General features: G+C 37.8%; 1 protein-coding gene across 1 annotated transcript; it reads left to right on the top strand.

The window, feature by feature from the left end:
• Positions 1–26: 26 nt before the first annotated feature.
• LOC148741037 (uncharacterized) lies at positions 27–773 on the top strand. Its single transcript, XM_088761741.1, has one exon. It carries the CDS (start codon positions 27–29, stop codon positions 771–773), a length of 747 nt encoding a protein of 248 aa, XP_088617867.1.
• The last annotated feature ends 15,209 nt before the right edge of the window (positions 774–15,982 follow it).

The raw sequence follows: 15,982 nt of genomic DNA, 5'->3' as shown, positions 1-15,982 counted from the left end.
TGAGAGGTAGTCCCCAAGAACAAAAGATGGCAAACTTGCCCAAGGATCGCCTAGAACCTGTACCTCCCTTTGCCTTCAGTGCCGTAGACTACTTTGGCCCCTGGTATATCAAGGAAGGCCGTCATGAAGTGAAACGTTACGGGGTGTTGTTTACATGCCTGGCGTCCAGGGCTGTTCATCTCGAGGTCGCAAGCAGTTTGTCCACAGACTCGTTCCTGAATGCTTATCGCCGTTTTGTAGGACGCCGCGGCCCAGTACAACAGTTGCGCTCCGATCAAGGCACAAATTTTGTTGGCGCAAGGAATGAACTACAGCAGGAGTTAGCCACGTTGGAACACAATAAGATACGGCAAGAGTTGGTCAAGAGAAACTGCGACTGGGTAGATTTCAAAACAAACGTGCCCGAAGCAAGTCACATGGGTGGGGCATGGGAGCGTCAGATCCGCACTGTCCGAAATGTCCTCGCGTCGCTCCTTACACGGCATGCTGCACAGCTTGACGACGAAACCCTTAGAACCTTCATGGTGGAGGCTGAAGCTATCGCGAATTGTCGCCCACTGACCGTTCATAAGATAAATTCTTCACAGACGCCTGAGCCCCTTACGCCCAATCACTTACTTACCATGAAAACTAAGGTAATATTGCCCCCTCCTGGTGAATTTCAACGAGCCGATTTGTACTCCAGGAAGCGATGGCGTAGGGTCCAGTTTCTAGCCAATGAGTTCTGGAATAGGTGGCGAAAGGATTACTTGCAGTCTCTCCAGCCACGATAGAAATGGATAGCCCCGCGGAGAAAACTGCAGGTGGATGAGATTGTTGTCGTTATGGATGACAACTCACCGCGAAATTGTTGGAGAATCGCCCGTGTAGAGGAAACTTATCATGATGCCGATGGTCTGGAAATATGGTTTGCATCAAGATTGCCGACCGGAACTTGGACGACAACGGTCGACCTGCTGGACCACTGACCAGTCTGTGTAGACCAGTTCAGAAGCTTATCTTGCTGTTACCTCGTGAAGAGAGAGAAGACCGGGGAATCCCCACCTGAGGAGCCATTTTGGGAACTGTATGGGCTTGTAGCCTATGTAGAGACTTGATTTTAAACAGTTGGACTTGAATAGTTGATTTGGTTTTAGTTTCCTTGATTAGTTTGGTAAATTTCTATCGCAATTTAGGGGAGCCATGTAACGAATACCGTTCATCGTTGTGATTGCGTGACCGTAAATACCTCCTTGTTTCATGTGACATGTCGATTAGCTGTCGGCATTACCTTTCCTTCGACACACGTGTAAGTGACAAGCGCATGTAGTGGAAATTGATTGAAGGATAGTCGAATATATCATTGTAATAGAACGGAGAAAGAGGTATGTTATATCGTTTGTTCCCTTTATCTAGACCCCGAAATGTACACCATTTAATCGAAAGCAGATTTGTTATGTTTAAGAATACTTGTGCCGTTTAGAATTATATATATGCGCGCTTCGCGTGCTCGAGTTAAAACATTTCAATTAGCATAGATTTATAGTAATAGCTCTATTCGGCTCGTTGTATTTCAGTTTTTACGAGCCCTCAAGTCCAATAAATCCGTTGGGAAAGATAGATGCTTGAAGGTTCCGTCTTTTATAAAACATTCTCCGATGCGGCGCTGTTAAGAAATTCACAGACCGAAAGAATCGATTGAAGTCAGCGCCCGCCCCGTTACATCTCCCAAGGAGACCCTATATCTCCCAAGGAATTAAATATTTTAAACTATGATTTTCATGCATTTGTTAACTCGTGATACTTAGTATTTAGGCCAAGTTTGAGCCAAATTGGTAATTTGAAATTTATCGCCTCCTGCCTGGTTCTCGTGGACACGCTCTTAATTCTACGGCTGCTAAATATTTTTGTCCAACAATAACCTTTGTTAGCGACACAAGTGTACGATAACTCCATACCAGCATTGGACTTGGACCAACACAGGTTGATGATTACGGAAGCGACTCGAAAAGGGAATTTATGCAAGGAATTCATTGGCTAATTGAAATGTCAAGTTTTCATAACGTTTCCTCCTCATGTTGAAATCAAAGATTACGAAATGTTACACCCTAGCATTGGATGCTCCCGGCTATCAATGTTCCTGAAACTCATTTGTCATTTCTTGCGTTTTTCTTGTGAGTTCTTAAAATTGCTTTACTTTATCAGACTGTTTTGTAATCTTCATGCGAGTCTCGAAAAATAACTCACCTGTGCTTACGTACACAAGTGAGAATATAAACTGCAGTATAATTCGATAAAGAATTTGATCCTATGTGATCGGTTAACTCCTACGCAGATGCTTACCAAGGGGGTGCTTAGGAAAGAGACGTCTTTATTTGTATTCGACCTTATATGGAACAACAATTGAAAAATGGTTGCTCTGTTTTAAGAAGTTGCAGCGCCAAAACTGACAAACAAAAAAAACCAGTCATATTTGGTCACTAAATATACGAAATGCAAGTACTCATGGCTCAACCACTAAGAAGGAGAAGGAAGCCCTCTTAGAAACTTGAGCTCTATCCTCACTGCAGTACTAGTCACGATATCCACTGGGAATCAGTCAAATTTAAAGTCACTTAAAGTTAAGCAAGGTTTATCAAGGAACGCAGTTAATTTAATGCGTCTTTTAACAGATCGAGACAGAAACATAAGATTGTGTTCATAAAAACTTTGAACCGGTAAACTATATCTGACAATGCCATGCTAATTTAAAATTATCTCTAAAACTAATCTTTTTTAGCGTTTTGTAAAAACGTTCTGACAAATATGTGCAGATAGTGTGTATGCGGCTGATATGCACGTGTATGTTTGAGATTAATAACGCAATATATTCATCCCGAGTTAAACAGCTTGTTTATTTAACATAACATAACATAACATAATCTTTATTTCTTAAGATAAAATCATATATTCCAAGTTACAACATAAACTCACAAGGGAAACTATTACATGTCATATTTAATTTTATCCTATTACTAAAAACGTTCTTAAACCTTTCAGTGTGGATTCTAGGGACAGAGACTGACGTATTTCTAAGATTGTATCTCATGTTTTTTTCCTTAGGTAAAAACTGGAAAAACGGGCATTCGGGGTCATTCGATCTTTTTTTGTAGAGTGCCTTATCCACCTTCTCTAGAAAATCCCTGATATCTACATTCTTGGACATAAACTTCCTTTTCAAACACCGGTCCAAAAAATTCTGTATTATAGAAAGGTCGGAGTCTGAGGCACCATAAACCGGCAGTGCATAAGAAAAATTTGGTAAAACTATAGCATTAAAAAGGTGATCTACTTCCTCCTGGGACATTCCTTCCTTACGTAAAGATCCTAATATGAATAATGACTTGTTCGCCTTAATTACCTTCGCGCGCACGTGACTACTACATTTACAATTTTGTTGGAAAGTAATACCTAATATGGATAACTCTGCACACTGCGGTATATCCCTAACTGGCGTGATGCCCTGATTGAAACCTTTCTGACGGAAAATAATCTCCTTGCATTTTGTTGGATTGCATGTCATGCGATTGCGGCTGGACCAGCTAAGAAACTGATCCACCAAGTCAGTGCGACGCTGTCCGTTTCCCCAAAAAGGGACGATGATTGTAGAGTCATCAGCATATTTAAACAAGGCTGGGCGACCTTCTAGATTGAACTCCAAATCATTAATAAACACGTTAAAAAGGTATGGCCCACTGACACTGCCTTGTGTTGTACCCATATTAACCTCACGCCACTGTCCCTTAAAACCGTTATAAACTACTCGCTGCTGGCGTTTCTCGAGAAAACTTAAATACCAGTTCACAATAAGGGGATTCAATGGCAACTGCCTAAGCTTAGATGATAAGAGTTCATGATTGACACAATCAAATGCTTTGCTAAAATCCATTGCAAACACTCGGACGGCTTTGCAGTCTTGTTCGTCTAAATAGCTGTAGATGATATGCTGCATGCTCAAGAACGCATCAGTGCAACTCCCCCCTGTCTTATAAGCAAACTGTGTTGAACTCAGATGCTGTTCGACAATGTCTCGTGCATGGGTGTTATACACAGATTTCTCGAACGCACGTACAATTACAGGCGTGATCTTAATTCCTCTGAAACCCTGCTTGCCCTTAGGGATGTCAACCTTAGGGAGGGGGATCACGTGGGCCCTTTTCCACGAGAAGGGCCACTTGCCAGTTTTCAAGGAAACATTCCAGATCTTATGAATGACACTTGTAAAGATCTCAGCGTGATCCCTCCAAATCCAAAAGGGAATGAGATCTGGTCCCACAGCGTTTTTCTTCAGATGTTGTAAGCAATTCCACATCTAGTCTAGTCATTTGACAAATAAAGCTTCTTTGGAGTTTAAAATTGGAGCTTTCATAAAACAAACCTGGGTTGAATAAACCGACAATTTCGATGTGTGGTCGAAAGGAAAATAAAACAAAGCAATTAAGATTTTTAGTGCAATGGTCTGTGCTATACGCATATACGATTGCGTAGTTTATAAAAGGTAGAGTCGACCGCTTTCATAATCGAGGTAACGCTTTCGTTACATTAATGCGCCTGTTTTCTCATTACCTTTTCAAGGTCTTAAGGTTTTAAACGATTTATTAAAGATCAAGTTTTTCAATCTCATCAATAGCTCTGTTGTTTATTAATGCTTACTGATAGCTCACTAAGAGTTCAATCTGTTGAAAATATCAAAATACCTCGGAGCATCCATCACCGTCTACAGTTCGTCACAAATGACCTCGAATGAGTTAAGGTCCTCGAGCACTGACTGTAAGATCGTTGCGTCATGCAAACCTCGTCATTTCATAATTATCGCCTGAGGCTATGACATCCTGTATGATTTTGAAACATTTTCAAAACTCAAGAATTTCGAGAACGTCTGTTGAGATGTATTGCTGGTTTGATGAAGGTAATGAGATCCACTTTGCACATTTGACATGAGGCGGTCGAGACTTGCAATGATAATATCAACAGCATTATCAATTGTCCCTATTTTGGCCATCAAATCTCTCTTCAGCTTATTAGAATATATTGAGTGGATTTCGCAATTGCAAGATCACTTATAAAATATACTAAATTCCTAAAACAGCTCTTTTCTAGAGTTAAGGAATACTTCCAGTTGAGAAGCGAGGATACGTTCACTCTTGATAAACCTCTTCGGGTGTGGATGGAAGAAAAGGAAACAGTGCAACACAATTTTTAAGTATCGACTAAAATCGTTAGAACGTGACTCAGTTGTTTTGAATTTAATCTTGCACCGCAAAGTGACTTGGGGAGTGCTTGCGACAAATTACGATATCTTATGCACCACGAACGTATAAAAATGAAAGAATTAAGTTAAAAGTTGTATTTGACGTAAGGCTATCCTGGGAAGTCCTCCGGCTCTCTAAGTGTGCCCCCACAAACCACTTCCTACTGACAAATATGTCGGAAAGGATGATAAATATTGCAGAGTCTGTATGATACACGATCCTTCGCAGTAGATAGCGCTATTTGTGCAATAGCGAAAATCAGACCTGAAAAAAATCAGGCCTGTACGGGATTCGAACCACTGACCTCTGCGATACTAATGCAGCGCTCTACCAATTGAGCTAGCAAGCCATCTGGGAGCAGGCCGTTAAGTTGATTCGTAATAATAATAAAATATTGTTAAACGATGTCAAAATTGATGAAGGTTCTACATAGTGAACATAATAGTTCTACAATGGGTGCTTGAGTGCCAATCAGTCCAGTAGGTGGAAGTAGAATTGGGCCTAACAATCGCTTTCGTAGAGGTTCAACGCTGTTTTCTGTACCTTGGTATCTCATGGCTAACATCACAAATGCTGCATAACTAATAACGTCTCTACTGCTGTTGAGCACAGAGCTGTTTTGAATGCCTGGGGAGAAGACTTATATCAGAGTGTGGTTGTCTTTTGTCCTTTGTGACTGGATGCAAGTATACCGTACTGTGGCTCATAATATTTTCGAAACCAGAAATTATTTTCATCAACATGTTAATTAAGTGTTTGCTTAAATAAATTCCACCACTGTTAACATACAAATGATAACCAATACAACTTCAAAGTTGATGAAGTTCTTGTTTAAAAATTATTCATAATAAATTTATTTTACAACCATTTCAATAACTTATGCAAAAGGTGAAGGAAACTTACCATTCTTAGAAAGAAACTTGTCAATAAAACTGAAGCCATGTTTTTTTTACGTGCTTTTGGAGACCAAGACACTCTAAAGCGACGGTGACATTAAAGTAAACATCATCTCTAATTTTGTAGGTGTTTAGTTAAAGTGTCCATCCACTATAAATCGGCCATCCACTATAATTTTTTCTATCAGGTAAAAAAAGGTCATCAACATTAAAATCACGGGATTCCAGCCCGGTCCAAAATGTATTCAGTTCGTTTGTTTACGTTCGGCTACGAGAACAAAAATGGAATTGTGCTCTAAATCAAGAGAAACGGTACAAGACATCGAAATAAGAAAGACCAGTAATGAAATAAGCACCTCTTACCTACATAAAAGTCCCTTCAGTGTACAACATCTTCGCTTTGAGAAGACCGACTTTACTTTTATATATCACACAAACTTCTGGGCAAGAGTACCATATAACCCCATACATTAATTATGCATTCAGTCTTTGTTCAATGAAAACAATAACGATAACAATAAAACTCTGCAGAGACTAGTAGTCTCTGTTTTCAAAATTTGGATTTTTTTTTCTAAGTCTTTTTTGAAACAGGGTAAATTCGGCGCGTTTTGACTTTGCAAAACGAGAAATTTAAGGCATTTTCCAGAGGTTTTTAATTTTGAAATATAATTTCATGTTCAGTTTCGCTTTGAAGGCGTAAAATTGGCCGGAAAATAACGTTAAGTCTACGGTCAGGCTTTGAAGTTTATCAATGCAAAGTTTAAATAAATGGTGTGTCTTACCTGTTCTTGTGGTTTTGGTTGATTCTCTCATTATCCTTTCGTGTCCTAGTGATGAAAATTGTTCGTGAAGGCCGGTGCATACAGCGATGCAAAGAAACCTTTGTATCTAGTCTTTCTGGACTTCATAAAGTTGGGCGATATGTTCGATAATGTTTCCAAAGGGATCGTTTCCGTAGTGCTGACGCCACATATATTCTTGTAGGTAGCCATCGAAAAGTCCTTTGGATGTTCCTGTTTGGGGCAAACCTCGCTTGATTCCCCACCATGTATTTTCGATGCCCTGTGTGTGCGCACCGGTGAATTCCGGCGCAATGAAGCCATTCCATCGCAACCCTTTTTTAAACATCGCCACTCGTATCCGTCTCGCGATGAAGCACGTCGCGTCCAGCTAAGTTCATTGCTGCACCCAGCTCGAGGACATTTTACCGACGTCGCAAGCAGGTTGTGATCCTTACACCACTGTATGCACCGGTCGTGATCCGATAATATTCGAGAAAGTCGAATAAAATTCAGTCTCTCCGTCTCCGAGTTGTTGTTCTTCTTCTTTCTATCTTCTTCTTTCGTTGATGTTATTAGAAAGAGGTATGAATAAATTTTGTTTTCTATGTGGTATTTGGCCAATCGTAGAGAAGAAGAAATGCATTCTTTGTGCAAAGGGGACCTTTGGTGCATTATATCAATGCACATATTGTTATGAAAAATTTTTTACTGAAAGGTAAAAGAAAAAGTAGCTTTTGGTTAACTGGTTTGCGTAGCATAGTGGTAAGGCTATGATTTGATAATGGTCTGATAATAACGCGTTGTCTGAGGAACGATGGTTCAAGGCTCAGCAGAACTGCCAAGAAGGTAAAAAGGAAAGAAAAGAAAAAAAAACCGGGGAGAAGGGAATTGGGAATAAAGGAAAGAAGGGAGAAGAACGTGAGAAAGGAATGGAGACGAAAAAGCCGCTTTCAATCAATTTCTCTTTTATTGAAGCAGTAAGTACTTATTAAGTACTTATTAGTAATGTATATATGCTAAACCCATGAGAATAAGTCATTGTCTTAAAAAACAATGGGATGCATACAAAATTAATGAAATTGAATGCATAATTAATGTATGGGGTTATATGGTACTCTTTCCAACTTCTGTAAACAAAAAGCTCAAATTACGGTTCGCTTTGATTTCAGGCGTGAATTTGCATAATCTTTCATGGACGAAATCTCTCTGAATTTCAAAGATTAAAACCATTTACTAAACTACATCGGCTTTTTCTTAGAAAGAGAAGCATATTTACTTATACAGAGGAGCAGGTGAAGCTTCATAACACATCAAAACTGCCAGCTTCCATTTACGCGTCGACATGGACGAATTTTGAACACCGACGCAGCCCCAAACAGTTTCTTTCGAAACCATCAGCCTTAATTCATTTGAATTTTGAACAAGATGCTCGTTGATAACACGCTTCCCGGCACTCGGCATACAAATCTTTCCAAATTTAAAGTGGTTCGCTTCGAATTTCTCGATCTATCCTTAGTTTCTCCGACCGCATCCAAACAGGTTTTATACACAGTTTCCATCGAAGACTCCGAGTGGAACGTGACAGAGTTCATACATATGTACGAACCCCACTTGAGTGGGGTTCGCAGAATTACACACTTTGTCCGTGTTCAAGTCGTCATGGGGCTATTCGATTAGAGCTCACGTTAAGAACGTGTCCACCTGAAAGCCATGCAGACGAGTCTACACGACCCCCCACTGAATTCGCTCAAATTTGGCTTACTTGTTTCCCACAATAAACCTACGACCCAGATCAAACGGTTTATCCAGATGCTAATTTTTTAGAGAGCTATATTAGTTTTAAGTTTTTGTTAAAAAATCTGCAAAAATCCGTGCCAAAAATGCAGTGAATTCATGATGTGTATGTTTCTCGAAAATCTCAAGCCAACACAAAATATTTCGTTAAGTAAAAGCAGAAACCTGGATCTTTATGTACAAACGTAAAAATATATGGTTGTCTGTTTTATAATAATAATAATAATAATAATAATAATAATAATATTCATACAGGATAACCCCTTCGGTGTACTGAGCACTGGTATCAATGGGGGTCCTGTAAGCCATCAATCAAACTTGACAATTTTCACCATTTTGCCAAAATAACGGAAAATACCCCTAAAATAGAGGGGAAAAGCAAACAAGCGGCCATATTTTGATTCATTTCAATTCTTTCTAGCTTGAAAAACTGATGATCTAACCAATTACAAAAGTAAAAGCGTGTGATGTTTGCATTTTAGATGAAGAATTCTCTCTTGAAATACGGCAATCCGGCGTGCGTGGGAGGGCCACGTGACACGTGCCAGAATATCGTAATTACGGTGTCGGTTTGTTTAGAAGTCTCCATAACGCAAGGAAAACTTCGAGAAGATCTTTAGGAGTATTTCGAAAAACCATTTTCATGTTTCATTTCAGTTTTATCTTATTTAAAAATCATATGAAGCCTGGCCGATTTTTATTCTATTTATTTATTTATTTTATTTATTTATTAATTTTTTTTATTGCACCGCAACTTTTAGGCCCTTTTAAGTAAGAAAAACACTTATTTGTTTGCAGTAAAAGCAAATTAATGATCAAGTATATCGAAGATACAAATTCAATATCTTAAGACCATTTTTGTTTTCTGACGGCATAGACCGGTTCATGATGTGAGTTGCATGATGGGTAATTGGGGCATTCAAAACGATATGGCGGACACAGTTGAATGCTTCCTTTGTTCATGCACTAAAATTATTCGCGTCTAGCGCGTCTATTTCACTCGCTATTGCATAAATGGTCACAGATTTCGAGAGAAGACTCATTCAAGACAAATATTATCAAGAAAGACAAGCAAAATATCGTGTACAAAACCGGAAACTCGACGAAGAAACTCAACGCGAACTTGCCGTCGAACGCAACGCGGTTTATGTCAAGATGGCAACAAAACATCTAGAAGATTTCCTGGATATGAAGACAAAAGAACTAAAATTTTACCTTCGACAACGAGCTTTATCTTCGACAGGAACATACTCCGATTTAGCCACTCGTACGTTGTCGCGTTTGAGCAAAAAACTACCGAGTAAAAGAGTCTGCTGAAGACATCGCCAAGACTCTGAAATCGCAGTATACAGCACTGCTGGAACGCTTCAAGATCCAACAAGATTAAATTAAAATGGCTGACTGGGACGAAGATTTAAAAAAGTAGCCCAAAACTAGTCTTTGGAATGTTTTCAGCTACATTTTAAACATGAAAGCTTTCTCAAGCAATTACATTGGTCAGTACAAGATAAGGAAGGCCTATTCCTACTTCCAGATTTTCTAGAGGAAAAAGATGGCAAGTTGAAACTGAAACAGTCACACAAATACTGGGTCATCCTCGGTGTAAAAACCTGTCGAGGTTTTCTTTGTTTCATGAGGTATTGTTTTGCTGTACGCTATTGTTTATAATGTTTTGTTGTCTTTGTTTTACGTCACTCGTGAGATTCACAGGTTTTTACACCGAGGATGAGCCCAAATACTACTGCCGAGTTCAAGGCCAGATGGCTGTTACTGGATACAAGAAGACCTATTTTTGTGTTTGGACCACTCAAGGCTCACCACATATTGAGGCTATTGAATTTAGCCCTCAAGTATGGCAAGACTTAATGTCCAAGCTTATTTTATTTTTCAAGACCTATCTACAGAGAGTACTACCTCGCCTCAGACCACTTGTGTACTGTCTAAAGTGTGAGAAGCCCTGCCTAGAACCTTACGAGTTTGAAGCAAATGACAATGATAACAGTATCGAATGTGAATCATGTACCATGTGGTACCACTGTGCATGTGTAGCTGTAAATGACAAAGAGGATTCCACATTTGTTTGCGAGCCACGCCTTCAACTTGCATTAGGAAATTAAGTTTATGTACTGTAGCACTATTATTATGTAAGTTACAACAGGCACCCAATGACTGATGTTGCACAAACAGTTGATAATAATATTAGACTTAAAAGCAACTCGATATTGTAAAGAAAGAATGTGGGCTTTTATTACTAAATTACACTTTTTATAAATGCATTAATTTGCATATTCCATTTTAGCATTTTGTCATCTATTAAACAGGAAAAAATGGAATAAACACATGATATAATTTATTGAAAGCTCCCATTTTTTCTTAATATTTTACCAAAAAGGATCTTTAAGTTGCACAGAAATATATAGAATGATATAAAAAAATATATTTGATGGATAAAAATATTATACCTACATCATTTCAACTAATTTCTAACAAGGCCACTATACTTAGTCCATCCAATAGATTATTACATATTTGTTCAGTGTAAGAGCATGTTCAAGAAACATTAATTATTACAGTTTTCACACATTTTAGTCAACATGCATTTTGAACTACTGCAGATTATTTGATTATGATATCCAGCCGTTCGAAACTTGTGCAGTCCACTCTGCTCTCTTTTTAGCGTCCTTTGGAAAGAAATGCCAGCGAAGTTCGCCTTCTATATGTCCTCGTTTAACATTTCTGTCAGGATATCTTGAATCGTTATCACAGCCCCCAACACAACATCGATAGTTGTGCATGATCAACTGGCTCAATTCCGCTTAAGATCGGCGATTTTCAAACTTATTTCTATCTTGATGTCTTCTTGAAGGTTTCTTTTCTTAAAATTTGTAAACAGTTGTATAATAGTGAGTGAAATAGACGCGCAAGACGCGAATAATTTTAGAGCATGAACAAAGAAAGCATATTGTTTTGAATGCCCCAATTACCATCATGCAACTCCCATCATGAACCGGTCTATTATTTTGGTAACGCGCTGAGAGGATTGCTTGACACGCACATACACCGACATTTCCCACGCCTCCCATGCCTAACCACACCAGCAGACATTTCATACAGACGGGTGATTTTAAATTCGTGTGTTTGTTCTTTCCAGCAATTTTCTAAGAAAGAATGTAACCTTTCTGCTCGAAACAAGAGCGCTAGATCTATTCTTATTGTGAACAGTTTTAAAGCCTCCTGGGAAGGACTATAGGAAGACGGTAAATTATGTTTGGCCCGCGTTGGATTGTTCGACGAGTGCGGAGAAGATCTCACAATTTGTCCCGAGCACAGAAACGAAGTTGGCTTTGGACGGTGGCCAAGTAAAGCTTGTAGATAATCTGAGCATCAGAGCAAACAGAAACCGTACAAAGGGGTATTCAGAGAGATGTCGAGAAAAATATACTTACACTTCAGTGTGCTTTGAGAGACTGGACAAGGTAACTGATTGTAGTAATGCTGTGTCGGAATACCGGCTACTTTTTACAATGAACACAGCATGAGATAAAATATAAGTTTTGTCATGCTTCCGAGTTAAAATAGTATTATTATTTTGGTTTTCTAGGGATATGTAGGAAATGTTTATCTAATTACAGCGAGACTGTGCGCTAATCCGAGGAGACAACTAGCGATACACAGGTAAAATACTGTGAAATATTAGTGCTTTTCTAAACCGGTAGTCATCCAACTGAATTTAGTTTTAGGCTTTTATGCAACAATAAGGCAACATTTTACATACAGTTTTCATTTCAAATGATTTTTTTATATCCTTTTAAAGCTTTATCTGTTTCACCAATTCTTGTTCTTGGTAGGGACCGGTTTTCTTGTCTTTGGTAGAGGGAGAGGCTTCTTTGTTCTTGAAATAATTTGGATATATCAACAAAGTTGAAATGGTAAATTGGCCACCGTAACGATTACAAAAGCTGACGTTTCGAGCGTTAGCCCTTCGTCGGAGCGAAGGGCTAACGCTCAAAACGTCAGCTTTTGTAATCATTACGGTGGCCAATTTACCATTTCAACTTTGTCGATATATCCAAATTACTTTGTTACCCCCACTGACGCACCCCCAAAGAGTTTCTTTAGAAACTATCAGCCTTTATTCTTTGTACTTGGTTTAGGCACTGGTTTATAATCATCTCGAAACTCAAGAGGAGATTCAATTATTGTTCTTGGTTTGGGCACTGGTTTATAATCATCTCTAAACTCTAGAGGTGGTTCAATAATGTTTTCTTCATAATCTTGAACCATCTATTGAACATTATTTGATGATGAGGTAAGTCTAATTTTCCTTAGTTTTGGTGAAGGTCGATCTTCCGGAACAGGTCTCAAATTCATTATTATGTTAATGAGCTGCTCTTTTGTCAGATTCTGTAATTCCGTTCTATTCCTATCTATACTATATGTAAATATATTTTTTCCATATTTTCTATATGTGATTTTTCTTTAAGTGTTTTCCGATTTTGTTATCTGGTATTCTCCATACTCATATTTTATATGCGTGCTTTTTCTTTAAGTGTTTTTATTTCGGGGATTCCCCAAATTTGAAAAAACAAGTTTGAACAAGCTTGAACCGGTTTGAACTGGTTTTAGATTCACCATTTTCAATTTTCATGAGTCTGCGTTTTTGGATTCCGACTTTGTTGAAGATATTTTTCAATATAGTTTTCACATTTCCGGATTTTCAAATTTTTTATAAACATTTTTAGATTGAGACTTTTGATATCATATTTTTTGAGAACATTTTTTTGGATTTTGGACCCCTAAGTTTAAAATGTTCTAGACACCCCATTTACTATATTACTATTTAATGGGTCTTTTAACGGAGACAGGAACTTAAGATTGTGTTTGTAGAAACTTTAAACCAGTAAACTATATCTGGCCATGCAATACTAATTTAAAATTGTCTCAAAAATTAATTTTTGTCAGCGTTTTGTCAAAACGTTCAAACAAATGTGTGCAAATTGTGTGTTTATGGCTGATATACATGTGTATGTTTGAGTTCGATAAAATAATGTATTCATCCCGGGTTGAACAGATTGTTTATTTTACGTCTAGTCACTAGACAAATAACTTATTCGGGGTCATCTGTGACGAACTGTAGACGATGATGGATAGTCCTGAGGTATTTTGATATTTTCAATAAGTTGGACTCTAACTGAGCCGTCTATAAGCATTGATAAACAATAGAGCTATTGATGAGATTGAAAAACTTGATCTTCAATAAATTGTTTTAAACCTTAAGACTTTAAAAAGGTAATTAGAAAACAGGGGCATTAATGTGACGAAAGCATTACCTCCATTATGACAGCCATCGACTCTAACTTCTATAAACTACGCAATTATATATGAGTGTAGCACAGACCATTGTGCTAGAAATCACATTGCTTTTTCTTTATTTTCCTTTTAACCACACATCGAAATTGTCGGTTTATTCAACCCAGGTACGGTTTAATAATAATAATAATAATAATAATAATAAACTTTATCAATGTGTCAAATCAATAGCAGTCTCCCACTAAATAAGGACACCTAAACTAAACTAAGCTACTATATATAAAATGCATAAATTATGCACTCCTGCCCCGTATAGTTGACCCTGTATATATGTACTACCCCACCCTGTGTAATTAAAATTACTTGAAAGATTAAAAATACAATGCTGATAATATAAAATATTAAGATTTACATAAAATACAGCTCTTGCAATTGTCCGAGGAGATTAAACTTTGTATATCTAATGTATGTAAAGCACTTTTAAATTCTTGTAGCGTTCTTAGAGTTTTTGTTTTTCCATCTAACTTAGACCAGATTACTGGACCTAAGTACCTAAGAGAGTGCTTACCATAACGTGTTGTGCTTACTCTGGGAACAATGAAATCATTGTTTCTTAAATTGTATCTATTATTATTAATGTCAAACAAGTTCTTAATATTATTTGGGCACAGATCGTTTTTAACTTTATACATTAACACGGCTATATCATGTAATCTTCTATTATATAAGGTTGTTAATTTAGCCCTTTTAAGTCGATAGATATATGATGATCTGCTTTTACAGTAAACAGCCCTAAGGCCCCGTTCCTGTACCCTCTCTAATTTTCTAGAATTTGTTTTATGAAAGCTCCAATTTTAAATTCCAGGGAAGCTTTAAGGTCCTGTAAGGTTTGCGTCATGCAAACGTCGCCTGAGGCAAAGACATCCTGTGTGATTTTGAAACACGTTTTGAAAACTCAAGAATTTTGAAAACGTCTGTTGAGATTTATTGCTGGTATGATCCACTTTGCACATTTGACATGGGGTGGTCGAGACTTGCAATGATCAAATCAACAGAATTATCAATTGTCTCTATTTTGGCCATCAAATCTCTTTTCAACTCATTAGAATATGTTGAGTTGCAATGGTGAGTTGAGGAATACTTCCAGTCTAGAGGCGAGGATACGTTAACTCTTAATAAACCTCTTCGAGTATGGATGGAATACAGATACATACAGAGGTTAGTTGACCACTCCCCATGGGGGCTTTTCAGGGCCAATTCCCACCCATCCCACCCTAGGGGTGGACATCCACGACACAGTAATCTCGTGCGTGGGAAATTAACGTGTCCTACCCCTTTCTACACATCATGTGTAAGATCTGTAACAGAGTACGCGATACCTGTCTTCTATAATGCGCTTCCGCAATATCTGAAGAATGAACTTTTACGTATTGAGAAACGGTCAATTTCCATTATAACTGCGGGTGATTGCGCGGTTGCTAAAGATTTAGGAATACGACCTATCTTAGAGAATTACAAATTTCTGTCAGAAGCTTTTTAAAGGTATCTTAGACAACCCTAACCATAAGTTAAAGGCGCTTCTTCCACCCATACATAAACCCAGCTATAACTTCAAAAATAAGCGCCAATTTAATATGCCACGCCTTCGCACTTCCAGAACGATGAACACTTTTATATTTGCTATGGCAAAGAAGTTTAATGGCTAGATTTTTATCGATACGATATCCTTTACTTTTGTTACGGTACGCGTGATAATGATAGTAATAATAATGTTGATGATGATAATGTAGATACTTTTCATTAATTTACATTTATTTTAATTAATTTACTATTATAGCTAATATATTTTTTTTAATTTATTATCATGTTATAATATTGTAAACTGCTGGTATAATAAGATGTGTAATTAGGTTTTTGAATTTTAAATTTT

The sequence above is a fragment of the Stylophora pistillata genome, chromosome 1 (genome assembly GCF_964205215.1).
Source record: "Stylophora pistillata chromosome 1, jaStyPist1.2, whole genome shotgun sequence".
NCBI lineage: Eukaryota > Metazoa > Cnidaria > Anthozoa > Scleractinia > Pocilloporidae > Stylophora > Stylophora pistillata.
This window is presented reverse-complemented; position numbering and strand designations above follow the sequence as displayed.